General features: G+C 41.3%; 1 protein-coding gene across 2 annotated transcripts in view; it reads right to left on the reverse strand.

Moving 5' to 3' along the window:
- Positions 1-19,444, reverse strand: part of USP9X (ubiquitin specific peptidase 9 X-linked) — an 83,824-nt gene that overhangs the window by 17,706 nt on the left and 46,674 nt on the right. For both annotated transcript variants that reach the window (XM_069945817.1, XM_069945818.1), the window contains exons 9-29: positions 18,870-19,008; positions 18,526-18,678; positions 18,307-18,411; positions 16,542-16,748; positions 16,030-16,166; positions 15,743-15,876; positions 15,239-15,326; positions 14,222-14,564; positions 13,518-13,613; positions 12,879-13,090; positions 10,234-10,474; positions 7,222-7,371; positions 6,554-6,674; positions 6,199-6,329; positions 4,984-5,259; positions 3,801-3,917; positions 3,592-3,717; positions 3,239-3,405; positions 2,808-2,916; positions 1,611-1,757; positions 1,295-1,441 (exon numbers count right to left, since the gene is read on the reverse strand). In XM_069945817.1, the coding sequence (XP_069801918.1) occupies positions 1,295-1,441; positions 1,611-1,757; positions 2,808-2,916; positions 3,239-3,405; positions 3,592-3,717; positions 3,801-3,917; positions 4,984-5,259; positions 6,199-6,329; positions 6,554-6,674; positions 7,222-7,371; positions 10,234-10,474; positions 12,879-13,090; positions 13,518-13,613; positions 14,222-14,564; positions 15,239-15,326; positions 15,743-15,876; positions 16,030-16,166; positions 16,542-16,748; positions 18,307-18,411; positions 18,526-18,678; positions 18,870-19,008 (3,346 nt within the window). The remainder of the gene's footprint in view (positions 1-1,294; positions 1,442-1,610; positions 1,758-2,807; positions 2,917-3,238; positions 3,406-3,591; positions 3,718-3,800; positions 3,918-4,983; positions 5,260-6,198; positions 6,330-6,553; positions 6,675-7,221; positions 7,372-10,233; positions 10,475-12,878; positions 13,091-13,517; positions 13,614-14,221; positions 14,565-15,238; positions 15,327-15,742; positions 15,877-16,029; positions 16,167-16,541; positions 16,749-18,306; positions 18,412-18,525; positions 18,679-18,869; positions 19,009-19,444) is intronic.

Raw genomic sequence — 19,444 nt, forward strand, 5'->3', positions numbered from 1 at the left:
GCTGAGTGGCCAGTCCATTAGTCGGTACAAAGACTATGGGGGAGATTTATCAAAGGGTGTAAAATTAGACTGGTGCAAACTGCCCACAGCAACCAATCACAGCTCAGCTTTAGGCCCTGTTCCCACTGAGCAAAAGTAGCGGAATTCCGCGACGGAATTGTCCGCCACGGAATGCCGTTAGCCTCCCGCTCATAATGGGAGTCTATGGTAGGCGCTCTCCTGCTCTGTACGCGCTGAAGAATGAACATGTTCATTCTTCAGCGCGCGCCTCCCATAGACTCCCATTATGAGCGGGAGGCTAACGGCATTCCGCGGCGGACAATTTGCACCAGTCTAAATTTTACACCCTTTGAGAAATCTCCCCCTATAAGTTCAAGCAAAATACAAGACAAGCCAATTTTTTTAAAAATAAATGCCTGCATAAAATATTGAGGCAAAAAATAAACGAATTATAAAAGGCCTAAACAGACTGGGCTGTTAGCAGGTTAAAGAGGTTATTCGGTTATGTAAAATATATCATCCTCCTTCCTGGAGATTAATAATTCATTCCAAACATGTCATTACCTTATGTCTCCTTCCCCCAGTTCTGAGCTCATGCTTTCTGCTGAAGACATAGAAAACTGAACTGTTCACTGTTTCTGCTGAACCCCCTCCCTTCTGAGACGGCTTATGTAAAAAGCTCCCTGGCCAGCTGTCTCTTCGCTCTGTACAGCAGGAAGGGTTAATCACAGTGATGTCACAACTAACATGACCTCAGATCACATGGTGAAGACAGGGAAGTTGTTTACATGAGCTGCCCCGGAAGAGAGGGGGAAAGAGGGGGAGATGGACTGTACAGTTTGAATAGAGTTTTCTTTAGGTGTCTTTAGCAAAAGCAGCAGTCCCAGAACTGGGGGGAAGGACGACAGATAAGGTAATGACATGTATGGAGTGAATTGTTAGTCTCCAGGAGGGGTGGTGATTCAACATTTACCTAACTGTTTAAGTCCAAAGCTATGATTCTAGGACACAAACCTTTATCATATAGAAACCAATGATATCTTCCACACCCTGTTCAGGATTGGCAAATTTTCTAAATTTCAGTGAACACACACCCTATCCATTGTGCCCTTGTGAACGCTCTCCCAACCAAACACTCAAAACATCAAAAGTTTTAATTTCACAATGTTGGCAAATATACTTAATATGTTATTGTGCGGTTTTCATGTAGTTGTCTGGAAAATCTCTGTGCAGAGTAACATACAGCATTAAAGCATCCAGAGTATGTAGTAAATGGGTGGCATTTAAACAATACCTTTATGAGATTAGCACCACCTTTCTCGCAGCCAATGTGGTATTTCTTCTCAGGTGTTTGGAACGCTAGTAACTCTTTTGTAACTCCCAGGTGACCTTCAAGAATGGTTTCCTCAATGCCAGTCTCACCCGTCCTCTTCACATCATCCTACAAAAATTGTTTGATACTTAGCTATTCCATTAACTCTGAAATATGACTCTTGACATGTGATTCTACAGTAACATTATTTAGAGAACATTGGGTGGGGGGTCCAAAAGAAAACTTAAAAAAAAAAAAAAAATTCACACAAGCTAAAGACAAAAATGACATTGCTTACCCTTATCCTTTTCAGCCAATCAATTTCATTATTTAGAAGAACTTCTGCATTGGGGATGTTAATATTGCTATTGTAAGCATAATTTAGAAGGTGCCTCAACAGGGTGAAATAATCTCCAGAGTGTTTGGCTCTCTCTCTTGCTGTACTCTGTAAAGGGTTAAAAAAAAAAGCATTTAGATTTTGTTCGTAGCTTCCCAAAAAAAAAAAAAGTGCAGGAGCAGATATGAAAAAATAAAATAAAGATATATGTTAAGGCTAGGCTCATACTTCTGCCGGGGATCCGTTTTATAAGCCCTGTTGAAAGTTTCATTTATTCTGCAGGACCTGACAAATACTGCAAGCATTGCAAAATAAATGGATAAATCAATAAATAAACACCAGAGTGAAACCCAACAGACCCCATGGGATCTTTTAGGCACCAGTTGGTGTCCATTCTTGAACAGATCATCAAGCTCTGTTCAGTGGCACTGAACGCACTCTCCGATAGAAGAGCCTTGATGGAAGTATGAGACTTTATATATTTGCACTAGAGATGAGCGAACCCCGAGCATGCTCGAGTCGATCCGAACTCGAACTTTCGGCATTTGATTAGCGGTGGCTGCTGAAGTTGGATAAAGCCCTAAGGCTATGTGGAAAACATGGATATAGTCATTGGCTGTATCCATGTTTTCCAGACAACCTTAGAGCTTTATCCAAGTTCAGCAGCCACCGCTTATCAAATACCGAACGTTCGGGTTCGGATGGACTCGAACCCGAACCCGATTCGCTCATCTCTAATCTGCACACTTTACAAGAATTTATCTGTTTATCTACCCATCTATCATTTCCCTTTCTGTACTGACTGGAAAAAGAATAGGTGCTACCTTACCAAATACTCTCCAGAATAACTGTAGCCAAAATAATGCACCAACATATAATAATGATGGGTAAAGTAAATACAACGGACCTCACAAGCTTCACATTACAGACATAATAGTCCGTGCACTTTATAATACCATTTCAAACTTTATATACAGATATGATCACTGTAAATCTTTATACAGCTTTTTAAAGCTGTATCCACAATTAGTCTGTTACCAGGCTTGTAGACGGACAGTCTTTATCTCAACTCTTGCTTCAGAAATGTTTAAAATAAAGCCAGAAACAAAATGTTCTCCAAGACTATATAAAATCTCATTAAGAAAGAAAAGGTCTTACCCCCAGGACTGTAAAGAGCAGGGTGATGAAGAAAATGAGGGGTCTGTGCCCCATGCAGCATCTAGTAGCCATAAGAAAGAACTGTTCCTGTGCCATTTGTCTCACCAGTCTGCAAAACAAAAAAACAAACAAACACAGAATTGAAATAGATCAAAACACAGTTATCAGAATAAGTTTTTGGCACGGGAGATTACATTATGGCTGCATTCACACTGCATTTTTCTATCAATTTCAGTTTGTGTTTCAGTACATTTACTTCATGGTCAATGGGCATTGGATATTCTGTATGGCACACAGCAGCGTCACTCTGAGTTTCTCTGGGTCTCCGGAGTGCCCCTTTAAGTGACAGTGAAGTTTGCATAATGTACTCTTAAAATAGCTTACGTTTATGTGCAACCAAACTAGAAACAAGTTATAAAAGAAAAACTCACTTGCTCTGACAGTGTAGCAGCAAGTCAATAATAAAGGTTTGCCATGCCTTCTCTTTGCTGAGGGCTTCTAGTGCTGTTGGTATCAAAGCAAAACACAAGGTCATTGCCTCCAGAGCCTCACAGCAAACTTGTTCATCTTCTGGGTCAGGTTCATTACCAGCATTGGTCTGTTAAAATAAAAAAAAGTTTTCAGTGCTACATAAATATATGTACACACATACAGAGAAAGAACATGCAAACTCTATGCCACCTTTAATTTGAACTCAAGACCAGGACTACAGCAATTTATGATGGTAAGCTACCCCCCCAGGTTAATAAGAACAAAAAAGGTTGTTAAAACAAAAAAATCTTACCTTCTCATAAATTTTGCTTATTTCTTCATTGGCTGAAAACACCAACTGCACAGATCCACAGCCAGAGGCCCAGATTACCTTTTGTATTGCTCGAATGACACAAATATCAGGGATGTACTTAGAAGCCTAAAATAAAAGGGACATTTAAACAGTCACTCAGATGTATAAGTGGTAAATCTGGTTTTTAAAAAACAAAAAACGTGGCTTACCTCATCCGATATTTGCTGCGCCAGGCGTATTGCTACGTTTCTCAGCATACATTCTGAAGTTGGATTGGGAATGTTCTGTAGGGCATTTTGTAGCACCACTGCCTGATCATGGGTCGCCTAAAAGGCAAAATATCAAGTAACTAGTGCTGCATCACTAAGTAAACTAAACCCACAACTGATAGACTTTACTAGTAGTAACGCCACTCATGAGAAAGGCACATTTGAACTCTGTAATTTAAGACCCTAATAATAAGAAAGCCTAAGCAGCACTCACCACTGTAGTATGAAAAATAGTGCATCCATGTGAATAATGCACTATTTTTCTTACTACAGTGGTGAGTGCCGCAACTTATGTTTTTAAGCTACTATGGATTGTAGAAAATTTTTAAGGCTGGGCACACTACTAGAAGTCAATCGCCCTTAATAACCTGCACAGGTGAATCTCTCACATGTTGTTGAGAGCAAGTCCCCAAAACTATAGGTATATTGCTGTGCCAGTTACTGTGTCTTAGGGCCCTATTCCACAGTAACAATAATCGGCCCCATTTGGCCCGATTCGGTCGATTATCATTTGGTGAAATAGAGAGAACGATCAGCCGATGATCGTGTCACCGGTTGATCGTTCATTTAGGGCCAGACCTAAAATCATCGTTCCCCCATCGCGCATCGCTACGGTTGAAAAGCGGTGCGCGGCGGGCGACCGATGATTTGACAAGCAGCAGCAGCAGCATACATTACTTGTCCAGGCTTCTTCTCCACGCGGTCAGCTGACGGAGCACTCAGCCAATCACAGGCCGGGACCGCGGCCTGTGATTGGCTGAGTGTGGCCTGTCAGCTGACCGGCCATTCTGAAGATAGAGAGCGCGGGACCCGGGGATGAAGACAGCACGGAGAAGAAGCCTGGACAGGTAATGTATGATGCTGCAAGGTCATCGGTAACGATGTCCTTACAGACCTCGCTCAACGATCGGGCCGTGGAATAGGCCCAGTAAACGAGCGGCGATCTAGCAGATCGCCGCTCGTTTACATCGTTGATCGGGCCCTCCTCGGCCCGTGGAATAGGACCCTTACTTGAAGTTTAATACTAACAAAACAAACAAATTAGAATCATAGGGAACAATTTTCCAAAAAGAATCTTTGTTCATAAAAAGATACAATAAAGCCATTAAAAATATCAACTGACCGGTGACACAGGGTTTGTTCCCTCCACAGGCTGGCAGGCTTCCGCAACAGCCCGGACGTGTCCATAACCAATTGCAGTAAGTAACAATTTGGCGACTTTCAGTGCATTAAGATATGCACTTCTCCTTGTTTCCATGTCAGCATTTGGCAGAAAGTTATTCCGGGTAAGCATACTCAACACAAGAGGCAATCCCCCACTTTTCAGGAAATTGTACTGAAAGTCACTAGCATCTTCTCCCAAGGGTGCATTGGCAGGCATCAACAAGGCATAAACAACCTGCAATTCAGAAACATATAGAGACATTGGTAACCTGCCTGTTCATCATACATTGTTATATAACGGTTATACTTTATTAGGTTTATGGTCATCTGAAGGCAGCATGAACTAGTGAGCAGCTTATTACAATGATGTAATATTTGCATTGTGTGATGAGGGCATTTCTGATGTCTTGGCAGATATCAAGGACAGGGAAGGAAGCCTTCTCCTTCTCATTACATGCTGGTGCTCTGTAGTGCTCAATATTCATGAGGTCTTGCTTCCTTCACCCACTAGCTGCTGATTGACAGCTTTTTCTACACACAGAAATCTGTTAACCAGTGGGCATCGAGAGTGGTGCAATTCCTAATCCTCTTGATACCACAGGTACGGTGGCATGGCACGATGCAGATGATACATCATTGTGATCCGCGCTTCTCACTTGCTTAGGTCATTCTCAGACAGGGCAGAATAAACCTAGGCAGATTCTCTCCAAATATCTCAACATACACAAGAGAGGGGAGCACACAGAGCGCAACAGCTGTATTAGCTATAACTCCTTCTGCAGTCCTTTGTTACGTTGTCACCTACAGTTCTCAGAGGCTGGGTCACAAAATAAATGGACTACTCACCGCCACAGACCCAGGGAGCAGATGAATCAGTATATACTTGTTGGTAGCCTCACTGTCGGCGGCAACACAGATACAACAGGCTTTGGATGTGGAAGGATGCACTCACCTGACAAAGCGTCCCCTCCAGATCCAAAACATGTTTCTGTGCGGCTACCTGCAACAAAATGACCAACAAGTATACCTGCTGAATCATCTGCTCCTTGGGTCTGAGGCTGCAAATAGCCCATTTCTTCTGCTCCTGCTATTCTTTTCAAAAAGAAAAAGGTTTATAAACAGAACCACTGTAACAAACGTAGGCAACACTTAAATAAAAATGACAAGTACTAACCTCAGTCAGATATAGGACTTGTGAAGCCGACTGGCCAAAGAAGAGTGAATCCAATGATGAGCTTAGGCTGCTTTCCCCAAGTTTAGCATGGTCTAAACAAATTGCTCTGAGTTTCTCCACTATAGTATTGTCTGAAAGAACAAAGGGCAAAGAGTTTTGACAGGAAAGACTGTGGCAACCTGTGCAAAACAAATTCTTCCTGTACCCTGCCTGCATAAGCAGCATGTAGGTAGGAAATCTACACGCATTACTTTAAAACAAGCTACAATGTAAGAAAACCTGTACAAATTCAACATTTTAAGGAGATGCCGTGGGAGCCACAATATATAAACATATGAAAGTGCTAAGCACCTACCTGGTGGCATAAGCTTCATCAGCACACGTGCCCCATCGCGTAGAGGTGGCATATTCAGGCTGCTGCCTAAATCTGCCACTTGCCACAGAAAAGAGATGTATTGGTGGTGCAATGACATTATCTAGATCCAGAAAAAGCCATAAAAAATACCATTACTTTTAAAATTTAACAAGTGCATCAAGTCTTAAGAAAAGAGGAGACAGCAGACACATAGCTATTACATTACAGGGAATCTGTCTCCAGGTATATCTGGTCCTATTTAAGCCAGCGTTCTGTCTAGTTCACAGGTGTCAAACTCAGGCCCTCCAGCTGTTGCAAAACTACGATTCCCATCATGCCTGGAGAGCCTTTGGCTGTCCAGGCATGATGGGAATTGTAGTTTTGCAACAGCTGGAGGGCCTGAGTTTGACACCCCTGGTCTAGTTAATTGCTTTATTTTTTTTATCAGCCTATTACCCAACCCACCCCAATGAGAAGAGGGAGAGGAAGGGAAAAAAAAAAAAGTTAATTGCTTTATGACGGCAAGAACAGCAAAGCCTGCAGCTTTTTCGTGCAGTCAAAACCCATGATGGAGCCATATATAAACTGATTGAATCCATTAGGAACTAGGTTCAATGTGTCATATTAGTCAGGACAGTTTCTTTTAGTACTGAGTACAAGATACAAACCACTCCAGGCAGGCAGCTTTCAACTTCTGGGTTTGGGCCGTCACTGTAGTGGTTTCCATGATTGCCGGGAGACCCAGTTGAGGAGTCTGAAGAACTATCAGGACTCGAAGGCATATTTGAACTAATCTGTGTCAGCTTGGCGGTTATCAGCTGTAACAAACACCATACAATTTATCAGTATTTATATATAATTATATTTAGCAGGCAAGTTGGTTTTTTTTTGGCAACCCATATACCCAGTTTGAAAAACTATATCATGTTTTTCCTTATAGCTTCACTAATTACACTGAAATTATGTTGAGAATAACTATTTATTAATATAGGGGTCTCCATAATGGATACAAAATTTCGAATGAGCATATACGTGACGATTATTAAAATATTTAGGCAGAAGAGATAGTAGGTGCAGCTCACTAATAGTCAGGGGGGAATAATGAGGTACCTGGAAAGAACGCCCTAACTCAAATACAAATATATAAGGACAATGATAAAAATAGTGACCAGCCCTCTAGGTCTCCCCAACATGTACTATGGTATGGGAGAAATGATAGAGTAATATAATAGTTTCAAGACTGCATAAAGCAATATGGCTGGCTGTGCTGGTTCTAATTCTGCACACAATGCAATAATGTCTAGGCCAAACTTATTAGAATGTGGGACGTATCTCCTAGACATTATTGCATTTTATTACACAATGCAGCTGGAACTGTAACACTGTTCACACATACGAGAATAAGAATTAGAACCAGCAAAGCCATTTATGAATTAACAAAAGGGTCTGGACTTTATCTGTGTTTCAATTTTAATATTTTTTGCTGCTATTTACTTGTGTCATGTTTTTAACCCTTTGAGGACCAGGCCCAAAATGACCCAGTGGACCGCGCAAATTTTGATCTTAGTGTTTCCGTTTTTCCCTCCTCCCCTTCTAAGAGCTCCAGCACTTTCAGTTTTTTATCTACAAGCCATGTAAGGGCTTATTTGTTACAGGAATAGTTGTACTTTGTAATGGCGTCGTTCATTTTACCATAAGATGTATGATGGAATTCCAAATATATTATTTATGAAGATATAAATTGGTGAAATCGCAAAAAAGAATGCAATATGGTAACGTTTGGGGGGTTCCTGTGTCTACGTAATGCACTATATGGTAACAGCGACATGATACTATTATTCTATAGGTCAGTCCGATCACAACCATATGCAGGTTTACGCAGATTCTCTAATGTTATATATTTTTTTAAAATGAAATCCTTTTTTTTGGCAATTAATTATAAATAAAATGGGCCTATTGTGACGCTTCTAACTGTTTTATTTTTTCACCTACAGGCTGTATGGGGTGTCATTTTTTCCGCCATGATCTCTAGTTTTTATTAATACCATATTTGTGAAGATCGGACGTTTTGATCACTTTTTATAAAAATTTTTTTATATATAATGTAACATAAAATCGGTAATCCGCGCACTTTTTTCCCTCTTTTCGTGTACGCCGTTTACCGTTCGCAATGACGCTTGTTATATTTTAATAGATCGGACAATTACGCACGCTACGGTATATTATATGTTTATTTACACACTGCGGGGGTCCCGATCGGTAAGTGACAGGGGACTCCCCCTGTCACTTACACTTAAACGCTGCGGTTGCGCCGCGATCGCGGCGTTTAAGGAGTTAATGACACGCAGCAGCGCGATCGCTGCAGCGTGTCATTGCCTGTGAGATCCCGGCTGCTGATTGCAGCCGGCCCCCACCTGCTATGAAGCGCGCTCCGCTCCGGAGCACGCTTCATAGCGGGAGAAACACCCAGGGCGTACAGTTACGCCCTAGGTCGTCTGGGGACAGACTTCCATGGCGTAACTATACGCCCTGGGTCGTCTAAGGGTTAAATTTTTATTTTTTTTTACATAATTATTGTTTCGGTGTTTTTAACAACATTTTGTAGTACTATGATCTAATTATATGCATTTTATTGCTTTATGCAGTCTTTAAACTATTAAAATGAATAATCCACCTTTTATCCCATACTGTAGTACATGTTGGGGATACACATACTTATTGGGGAAAGGCAAAAAAAATAAAAATAATAATGCCCTTTTTGTAGCGACAAAAAGGGGGGGGGGGAGGTCGCAGAATTTTTTTTTTACTATCATTAAATAGTGTATGGTGCATAGGTTACACAGAGATTAGCGCAACTCTGCACGCCGAGTTCAATCATTCGCCATTTGAATTCTGATGGCTGAAGCTGTACACTGCCTCAAGGAGCCCAGAAAAGGATAGATACAGCCTATGGCTATGTTCCCACACAGGTTATTGCTTCATATTTTGCAACCAAAACCAGGACTGGATTAAATAACACAGAAAGGCTATGTTCACACACTGTTGAAATTGAGAAGATGGACGTCACTTAATGGCAAATAACCGCCGTTGTTTTAAAATAATAGTAATTATTTGCCATTAGATGGCAGCCATCCACTCAACTTCAACAGTGTGAATATAGCCTGTGTTTTCAATCCACTCCTAGTTTTAGTTGCAAAATACTGACCAAAAAATACTCCCTAGGGCTGTATCCACATTCTTCAGCCACCAGTAACCAAATGCCAAACAATCCAACTCGAGTCACGCTCATCTAGGGTTACACATCTTTTTACAGTTTGATATGCCCTCACATTACTGCGACATGAGTTTATAGTTTGTCTGACTATTCCATTAATAGTCAAACCCACTAACCACTAATGATAACCTCTAACCACCAATGATAACTTTTTAAAAAGGTACGCTGCAGCTGCCTGCTGGAGACCGGGATGATGAACAGCTACCAACCCACTGACCACCAAACAGTTGGTAAGTGTTTTTAAAAAGGTAAAGTGGTAGTAAGGAGGTTAAACGGACACGCAATGTTTAGAAGTTACAGCCTTACATATAGTAACTAGTAGTAGAATTTCATATACATGTACATCTGGTTGCTGCACTTTACATGAGGGATATCTGTACAAGTGATGCTAAAAATAAATACTTACAGTTTTATCTTTCAAATTCAACTGGCCAATAAGCTTTCTATCTTCTGAAGGATCCACTAGTTCTCCACCGATAAAGAGTTCTACTTTTGTGTGCGCGCTGTTGGCCTTAATACGATTAAGTATACAACGACGCACAGAACCTATTGTGTCATTTGTGTGAGACCATATATCTAGATCCTCCACCTGACGGCCCTGATTTGGAAATCGTACAACCAAGGTTATGTGTTTGCCACGAAAAGCCCTAAGAAAGAAAAATACAAAAATTATTCTTTCATGTTTTAGAGAGTAGCAATTGCATCAATTACAAATTATATGGCCACTAAAAAGCTAGCGTGTGTTAAGGGAGGTCTTCAGCTATTTAAAAAACTTAAATATAGTGCAGGGGCGAATAAAACGCGCTATACTTGCCTAACCCAGTACCATATTAGAATATTTAAAATGGCCGGAGTGCCCCTTTAATAAAGGATATATGTAACTTACAAATATCTTTATTATTATACATCTAAGTTAGCACAAGACACAAGAGTTAGCCATGGCTGCCCACATTCAGACCTATGGACACCTGACACAATGTGACAATGGCGCCCAGCACTTTACACTCATGGCTGGATTGATGCAGGTCACCCCATTGTGCAGATGAGAGTTATACGTCTTATCTAATTACATACAAACGGCAGTAATAAAACGTATACCTAGGTCTTTGCGTTCGCACGTTCACCAGGATTAATGAACTAACCCTTTGCAGATCCCAGAAAACATTTAAGACCACAAACTTCCTAATGACAAGCAGGGGCCTATTACATGTGCAATTTAGTGCAATCAGAGATCACTCCAATCCTATGGCTACATAGTAACATGTGTCGGGCAATAGCAAATCACATTTGGTCACACAACCAAAATACTTTTGTGATTTATCTGCATCTTAGGGTACTATTGGACAAAGCGATTATTGGCCGTACTTAGCAGATTACCGACCTTTCCGGGTGATAAACGTTGCATGTAATAGGTTATGTTTTGAATCAACGACCAGCCAACATTGTCGTTGATTTTAAAGGGGTATTCCGGGGAAAATCAATAAATTGGCAGTGGAAAGGGTTAACCAAGGTTAACCCTTTCCTAATATACTTACCTGTCCTGTATAGGCCCCCCAAGGAGATCTCCGGTCCAGTCACGTGAGAGTCCAGCCTGCGACTCGCGGATCCTCTGTTCTTCCGGTTCGGTGACGTCACCCGGCCGGCGTCGGCTCTCCTTCTCACTAGCAGTAGAGCACTGAACCCTCACTGGCTTGCTAGCGTGTAGCCAATCAGGGTTTAGTGCTCTGCATCCCCTGAGGCTGCTGTACCAGGGGTTGTGGGGGCTCAGTGCCGGTCAACAGATACATAAGCCGGCACTGCTGTGAGGGGTCCCTGCGGCATCCAAAATCACAACACCCCCCCCGGCCCCCAAAGCGATGCCGACAGTGTCCCGGGAAGGGATGCGGCAGGCGGCATTACTTCAATCGTAACTACCAGACACATGGAGCGGAGCTATGAATGAACTATGTTGGATGCCGCAGGGACCCCTCACATAGTGCAGTGCCGGCCCATGTAACTGTTGACCAGCACTGAGCCCCCACAACCCCTGGTACAGCAGCCTCAGGGGATGCAGAGCACTAAACCCTGATTGGCTACACGCTAGCAAGCCAGTCAGGGTTCAGTGCTCTGCTGCTAATGAGAAGGAGAGCGGACGCCGGCCGGGTGACGTCAACGAACCGGAAGGACAGAGGATACGCGAGTGGCAGGCTGGACGCTCACGTGACTGGACCGGAGCTCTCCTTGGGGGGCCAATACAGGACAGGTAAGTAAATTAGGAAAGGGTTAACCTTGATTAACCCTTTCCACTGCCAATTTATTGATTTTCCCCGGAATACCCCTTTAAGCATGACCTAAAATCCTGATAAAGGATAGCAACGGTCTGCTCTACTCTCCGATGGGCCAGCCCCTTCCCCACACCCCCCGCCACAAGTGAACGAGGAGCAAGCAAGCACTGGCCTAAAAGGACGCCGCTCCCTTGCTCTGAAATATCGGGCCTTCTAATACAGTCATGCCACTTTGCTACGAAGTGGACGTGAGCACAAAAGACACAAGCAGTACGCAGCCACACTATTTCCTTTGATGGGACTTCTGACCAAAAACCCTTCAAATTTCCATCCACAACACAGCCACAGTGACCATTATTAGATGTGATCTCACAATGCATCATCGCAGTCTTCCTTAGGTGTAACCAAAGTCGCCATTGAGCCCTAGCCTAAGTGCGAAGCCACAGGAACAGTGACCAGCACGCAGCCAAAACCATGCAACAATTCGGCAGCCACTGGTTCTACATTTTTGATGATAAACAGAGTGGCCACTGGCAACTTTGCAAGCCATTGGTTGTAGCATTTTGGTTACTTGGAATTTTGATTAGTAGTTTAGTAAAACCTGAAGAGAAATATTGAAAAGATAAGATTTGCCTGTTTCTGTGTTTCAGATAAAACTCCTGGTTTTGGTAAAAAAAAAAAAAAAAAAAGTGCATATCTACCCTAAACTTATGTCCAACATATGGAGAACCTGAAAAATGCCCTCCAAAGCACAGCCTCTCAATAGAATAGTACAAGTAATTGGTACCTTGACATTGGAAGAATTGTTCTCTCTTCATGGTAGTCGCTGTCACATTCATTTATATATTCTTTGAGGACTGTTAAAACCCGGACCATTCGTATTGCTTCTTGTCTTGCACAATTAATACTGTCTTTGTCACCATCTAACACACATAATGTGTCATATGAGGCCTTCAAACGGTCAAAGCAAGACTGAATAAAATCCTCATGTATCTCCACCTACAGTGAAATCCACAAAAATAGTCAATGATATGTTCTATATAGCAGATGTTACAGAATGTCTGTGTAACCACAGATAGAAAGAAAAAGAGATACAGGTTCATTATAAAACTGAAGGACAAGCTACTTAAAGGGGTTATCCGGTGCTAGAACACATGGCCACTTTCTTCCAGAGACAGCATCACTCTGGTCTCCAAGTTTTGGTGCAGGTTTTGTAACGCAGTTCTATTGAAGTGAATGGAGCTTAACTGCAAACCGCACCTGAACTGGAGGCAAGAGTGGTGCTGTCTCTGGTTTTGTAGTGCTGGATAATCCCTTTAGGAAAAGGACTACTGATTTTTCTCTTCACTGAACAGTTACTGGGCTAAGGAAAGCATTGAATCTTAAAGTCACATGCATAAAAAGGTAAGAAACATCACGATCTTACCTGATTTACTTGTAACCTTGGTCCAAGGTTTGTATAAATTTCCTTGAGAAGATCTATTGCTCGGCTTGCAATGTCATCACTACCCTGAATTACAACCTACAATAACATAAAAAGACAAAAAGGTAACCACAGGAGATAAATACCATGGCCATAACACACACAAAAAAATGTATACATTAGAGCAACTCTCTTTCACTTTGATAGACAGCTTGTGTGTACCACCCTCCCCATATGTGGGCTCCTCCCCCATAACCCAGTGATTTGCCCTCCCATGTACAACCTCCTGCCAACAACCTTCTTAGGCTGGGTTCACACTATGTTTTTGCATTCCGTTTTGTGCAAAATAAAAAATAAAAAAAATTATGCATTTGTGTGCATCCATTCTGATCCGTTTTTCCATTGACTAAGTCTTAAAAAAAAAAAAAAAAAACGTATCAAAAACGGACACAAAAAGGAGGTTGACTACATTTTTGTGTAATTAAATTTAATTTGTGGGAAGAATTTGGAAATTCTCCTTAACATCTCTCTCTATGCAGGGTATATGGAGATCTGTATAAGGGAAGAGGGGCTCCACCCATGAAGAAATGAATCGCAGATTCCTAAATCCTACAAATGTGAACATTTTAGGATTTACTTTAAGAAGTTTGTTCTGTTGTGTTTATTGTGGAAAACGATCCTACGTGGGGATAGAAGAATAAACTTACCCTCCAAAGGTAATCGAGTCCTATAAGCTCTAAGTCATCCATCATGTAGGCTCGTCGTTTTGCTACAAGCTTTCCTTCTCTGCAATTGACAGCTTTGAAAAAACGCTCAAAGCATTTCATACCATTTTCTGTTAAGAGGGATGGATCTAGCTGCAGCACATTGTTTTCAAAGAAGTCTTTATTAATATCCGGGTCAAGGTCTGGCTCATCACCCATCAGCTTGGAATACCACTTAAAACAAGCTTCACGATCACAAAGGTACACAGCATTTTCAGCTAAACACTTCCAAATTTGTTTTGCCTGAGGTGCACATAGCCAAAGCTGACCATCCTTCAAGAGGAATCTGCACAAGGGTTCATAAGGGAAAAAAAATCAAAGTTAATACAACAACTTCTAAATTCACAATTTTTATTCTATTTGGTCATAATAAAATTATAGGTGACTCGGTACTAGAGATGAGCGAATTTGCAGTAATAAAGCAAATCTATTCATTAGCTTGCCAGATGGCTTATTATCAGTCTGCCTTTAAACTCAGTGTCGATCCCTTCTGGGTGCCTGGAAAAGCTGGATCCAGCCCTAGAAAACATCTCCCAGTTCCCCAGGACTGGATTCAGCTTCTCATGGCACCCTGAAGAGTGTGTCACGGAGTTCAGAGGCAGCTGGCTGATAAGCCACCTGCCAAGCTAACAAAGCAATTTGCTTTGTTATTACTGTAAATTCGCTCATCTCTATTCAGAACTATAAGGGTGCGTTCACACCTACAGGATCCGCAGCAGATCCGCAGCAGATTTGATGCTGTGTTCAGTTATTTAAATGAAATCTGCTGCGGATCCGCTGCGGATTCACAGCAGAAAATCAGCTGCGGATCCGGTAAGTGTGAACGTACCCTAAAGGAAAGTATAGAAGGCATGAAAGGAGAACATAAACCATTTACATGGTTTCACTGGAAAGAGCACCGCAAATTGATGTCGGCCACAGGGATCACACATCTTTAGAAGATGGTTCCTTATAACTTACCTTAAAAAATTTAGTCTTTCTTGGACTTCTTGAACATGGCTGTAGCGACTTCCTGGCCTTACAGTCTGAGGATCATATTCCCCATGTTCTGAGAGAGAGAAAAAAAAATATATGAAATCAGCTACTGCCCAAAAATAAGTTTGTCACACAGCTGACTCTTTCAAACTACTTCTTTTAGAGATCTTGCAGTTTTCATTCTCTCCACTGGGGCTAAAACTAAGCGGAGACTTCCTGTTGTGTCTGTGGTGAATAGAGGAAGCTGCTGTAAAGTGATTTGTACAGACTTACAGCGATATGTGACACCGGTATAGAGTCACAGAGTACACTCATCTCATTGGGACAGGGTCTGTCTATTGGCAACTGTGTCTATGGTGCTTGCTGTAAAGCATATGGCTAAAGGTGATTAAAAACAGCTCAGGCCATAACAGTATACAAAGAATTTTTTAAATAGATTTCTTGCATTTTTTAATACATGCCCTTTAATGACATCAATATTTGACCTACCCTTTGAGTACTGCCGCATACTGTCCATGTAGGAAGAGAGGTTTTCAGCAACTAAAGTGACGAGGGCATGGTTATGCTGGAGCTGGTTGATTAAATCATGACGATAGAACACGTGAGGGCTCCGCTGTGTCTGACTGAAATAGAAAGTATACAAGATTTTACAATTTGGTAACAATATATTATGGATCTGATACAAAAAGATTAGTTTTTTCTTTTTTTTTGCTAAAACAATTGCGCTTCGACCAATACATACAGGCATGTCTGGAAAAAATACACTGGAACATTACCTTAAGTTTTGAGGTGCTTCACCAAATAAACTACAAATTTCTCTAATTTGTTTAAGTGCTGGAATGACCCATTTGTCATTTGTACGTAGTTCTTCTATAAAACGATCTATCCATTGTATTTTTTGGGTGTCTCGATCCTAAAGAGACAAAAATTGGATTAATGTTGTCAAAATATAAGGCGACTCCCCAGCCCCAGTTCTAGAGACAGATATAGGCTTTGGATGTGAGATTGGCATACATCGGACACTTAAAGGGTATCAGATTGGCAGACAGCGGACGTCAGAAGACTGCGTGCAGTTAATGCAGCTCAGCCACAATATGCACAGGCTAATTTATTGCTCACTTTTTATAACCGCTAAGAAACCAATAAGAAGAATGTAGGGACGTTGCATGGGCTCTCTCTCAACACCATAAAAGTGTGGATTTTCAGTGGAGGGGCTTCTTGGGCTGATGATTAAATAATGATTAATATTATTAACCCAAGATACAAAACAGGAGCTTACTTTACCAACCTGCGAGCAGCTGTAATCCAAAATTTTAATGTGCGCACTGAGGGCTTGGTCCATTATATCTACAGGTACATCATCACTGTGAGCTAAGTTCCATAAAAGATTTAACACTTTGTGAGCCATTACGCCATCCTTGTCATCTTCCGCTAGTCGTCGTATGAGCTCCAGCAATTTTTCACGCTGTTTTTTACTTGCATTCGTCCAACTAGCCTAGAAACAAAAAAAAAAAAAAAAAAAACCTTGTCTTGAAAATCATAAAGGACACTATAATGTGCCAGCATACCAGTGCCTATCAATAAGAACAGGACATTTCTAAGATTCCAAGACACACATTTTCCATTTTCACGTTTTTAGCACTATTAGCATGCAGGCAGGAGTTTTGGAATGAAAACAGAATGAGATGAGAAATGAGAAAAAAAAAGTGCATTGTTCTATATAAATCTATTGTTTCTATGCTGTCCATAATAAAAGATCCATAATTAGACAGAAATATATGGTCGTGTGAAAAAAGCCTAGTTTAAAAAAAATATATATATATATATATATATATATATATATATATATATATATATATTGAAGGTGCCTTCACACGTACCTAGTTTTGCAGTGAAATCTGTTGTGACACTCAGTACCATTATAGTCTAAGGCTCTATAATTTCCCACAGTGTATATTTAATCTGCTGCGCAAATGTGATGACAGCCATGTTTAACTAATTAGCTTCTATGTTGTTAAAAAAAATATTATAATACCGCCCATGTTTACCTGCCCAGATGTCGCACACCTGCTCGAGTCTTGGGGTCCCTGCTCACTGGTGGCACTCTCAATCAAAGCGCTGTCTCACTGATTGGCTGAGCAGGCCGTCAGCAAGCATTTAGGGCCAAATACTATAATGATGTGGAGTATCACAGCCGATTTTACAGCCAAACCTGCTACATGTGAAGGCTCCCTAATAGGGATGCAAACTGAAGTTGGATACACTGCAATTTTGTTTTAGTTTAAAGGGGTAGTACGGCGGTAAAGAATTATTCACAGACTAACACACATTACAAAGTTATACAAATTTGTAATGTATGTTATGTCTGTGAATGGCCCCCTTCCCCGTGTCCCACCACCCCCACCAGTGTACCCGGAAGTGTGGTGCGCTATACTCACCTGTCACGTGCCGACACCAGTCTCCGATCTTCAGCTAGTGACGTCTTCTTCGGGCGGCCGGCGAACAGCTCCGACTATCCCGAATGCCGGCCGCCCTCTGCAGCGTCATCCGATGCTCAGCCGCGATTGGCTGAGCATAACTGTGCTCAGCCAATCGCGGCTGAGCACAGTTGTGACGCGGCGGAGGGGGGGGGGGGGGCGTCAGCGACTCGGCCGTCCGTCCGAAGATGACGTTTGGCACAAGACGGCCCTCGACACGGATCAGGTAATTTAGAATGCACCAACACTTCCGGGTACACGGGTGGGGGTGGTGGGACATTTGTAATGTGTGTTATTCTGTGAATAATTTCTGAGCGCCGCACTACCCCTTTAACATTGTTGAAAAGTGTTTAAAAAAAAATGGATGTTAAGAGATCCTACTGTATGCCATTTCCCAGTGACTTCATAATTATAAAAAAAAAACAAAAAAAAAACAACACATACAGAAAAATATGACCTGCATCAAAGTAACATACTGAAACGAAAAAAGTAAAAAGTATTGAAAAATGCAGTGAATCCAAGGGCAAAGTGAGCTGATTATATACACAAAGCAACATCCCAACACACTTACAGTACCTTGAAACAATCAAAGAGGTGGTCAAGTTGTTCTGGTGAGAAATCCCATGCTAGCTTGGCAAGCAAGTCATGGACATTTTTTACAATGGCTTCATGTTTTCCTGCCTGGGAAAAAAAAACACAAAAAAAAAAAAAAAAAAAAAATGTCATTGTATGCCGGAATAAGGACACCCAAGTCTCCAGAATAAAATTAAACCTCAAAAAAATCTATAATTGTACCTGTGCAGCCCAAATATTGTCTAGATCTTGCAATGTTAGTGCTTTTTCTTTGATAACAAATCTAAGAATTTTCTCCAGTTTCTCCACATACTGCGGCTGATGTAGACTATCCCGCAAAACAATAGATAGGATATTGTTCTGTTGAATCCATTCCTAGAACATAAGGACATTGGCAAAAATAGTTTACAGCGCATGAATAACAAAAAAATACCCACACAGTGAGTACTCAAGCTTCCTAAGAAACTAAATTCTGGTTAAGAACTACTGAGTAGTATAGAATAAAAAATATTAACCAAACAAAGCTATGGGAAAAGACAGACTTCTTTATAGTGCGTTGTACTCACAGCCATCCGCTCTGCAGTCAGCCACTCCTCCTCTTCCGGATTGCCATGTCTGTGCGTGTAGTAGGATACACTTGATATAACTTTGTTCACTTCATTAAGTGCATTCATTTTTCCATTAAAGGATGAAATTTGTAACAACCTATAGAACAATAGTATTGTATTAACCAGAAGCGGACAATTTTAGAAAAACTTTTACATTCTAGAATATTAACATAAACTTTGGGTCTGGCATCTGCCTGCAGGGGGAATCAATAAAGGGGATGTCTGAATTAGACATTCCATAGAAAAGCATGTCTTTTCAATCAGGGAATCCTATTGCTTTGAGCCATATGCTGCCTTTACACGGAGCGATAATTCGCCCGATCGTACGATTAACGATTTCGAATAACGATTTTTTTTTATAACAATCAGCGTTTAGACGGAACGATATATCGTAGGAAAAAATCGTTTTGCGATCGCATCTCGCACATAGGTTAAATCGGTAAACGACTGTTTACATGGAACGATCTGCGAATTTTTTTGCAAACGACGAACGACGATTTAAGAACATGTTGTAAGACCAAAATGAACAATTT

The sequence above is a fragment of the Dendropsophus ebraccatus genome, chromosome 11 (assembly GCF_027789765.1).
Source record: "Dendropsophus ebraccatus isolate aDenEbr1 chromosome 11, aDenEbr1.pat, whole genome shotgun sequence".
Lineage (NCBI taxonomy): Eukaryota > Metazoa > Chordata > Amphibia > Anura > Hylidae > Dendropsophus > Dendropsophus ebraccatus.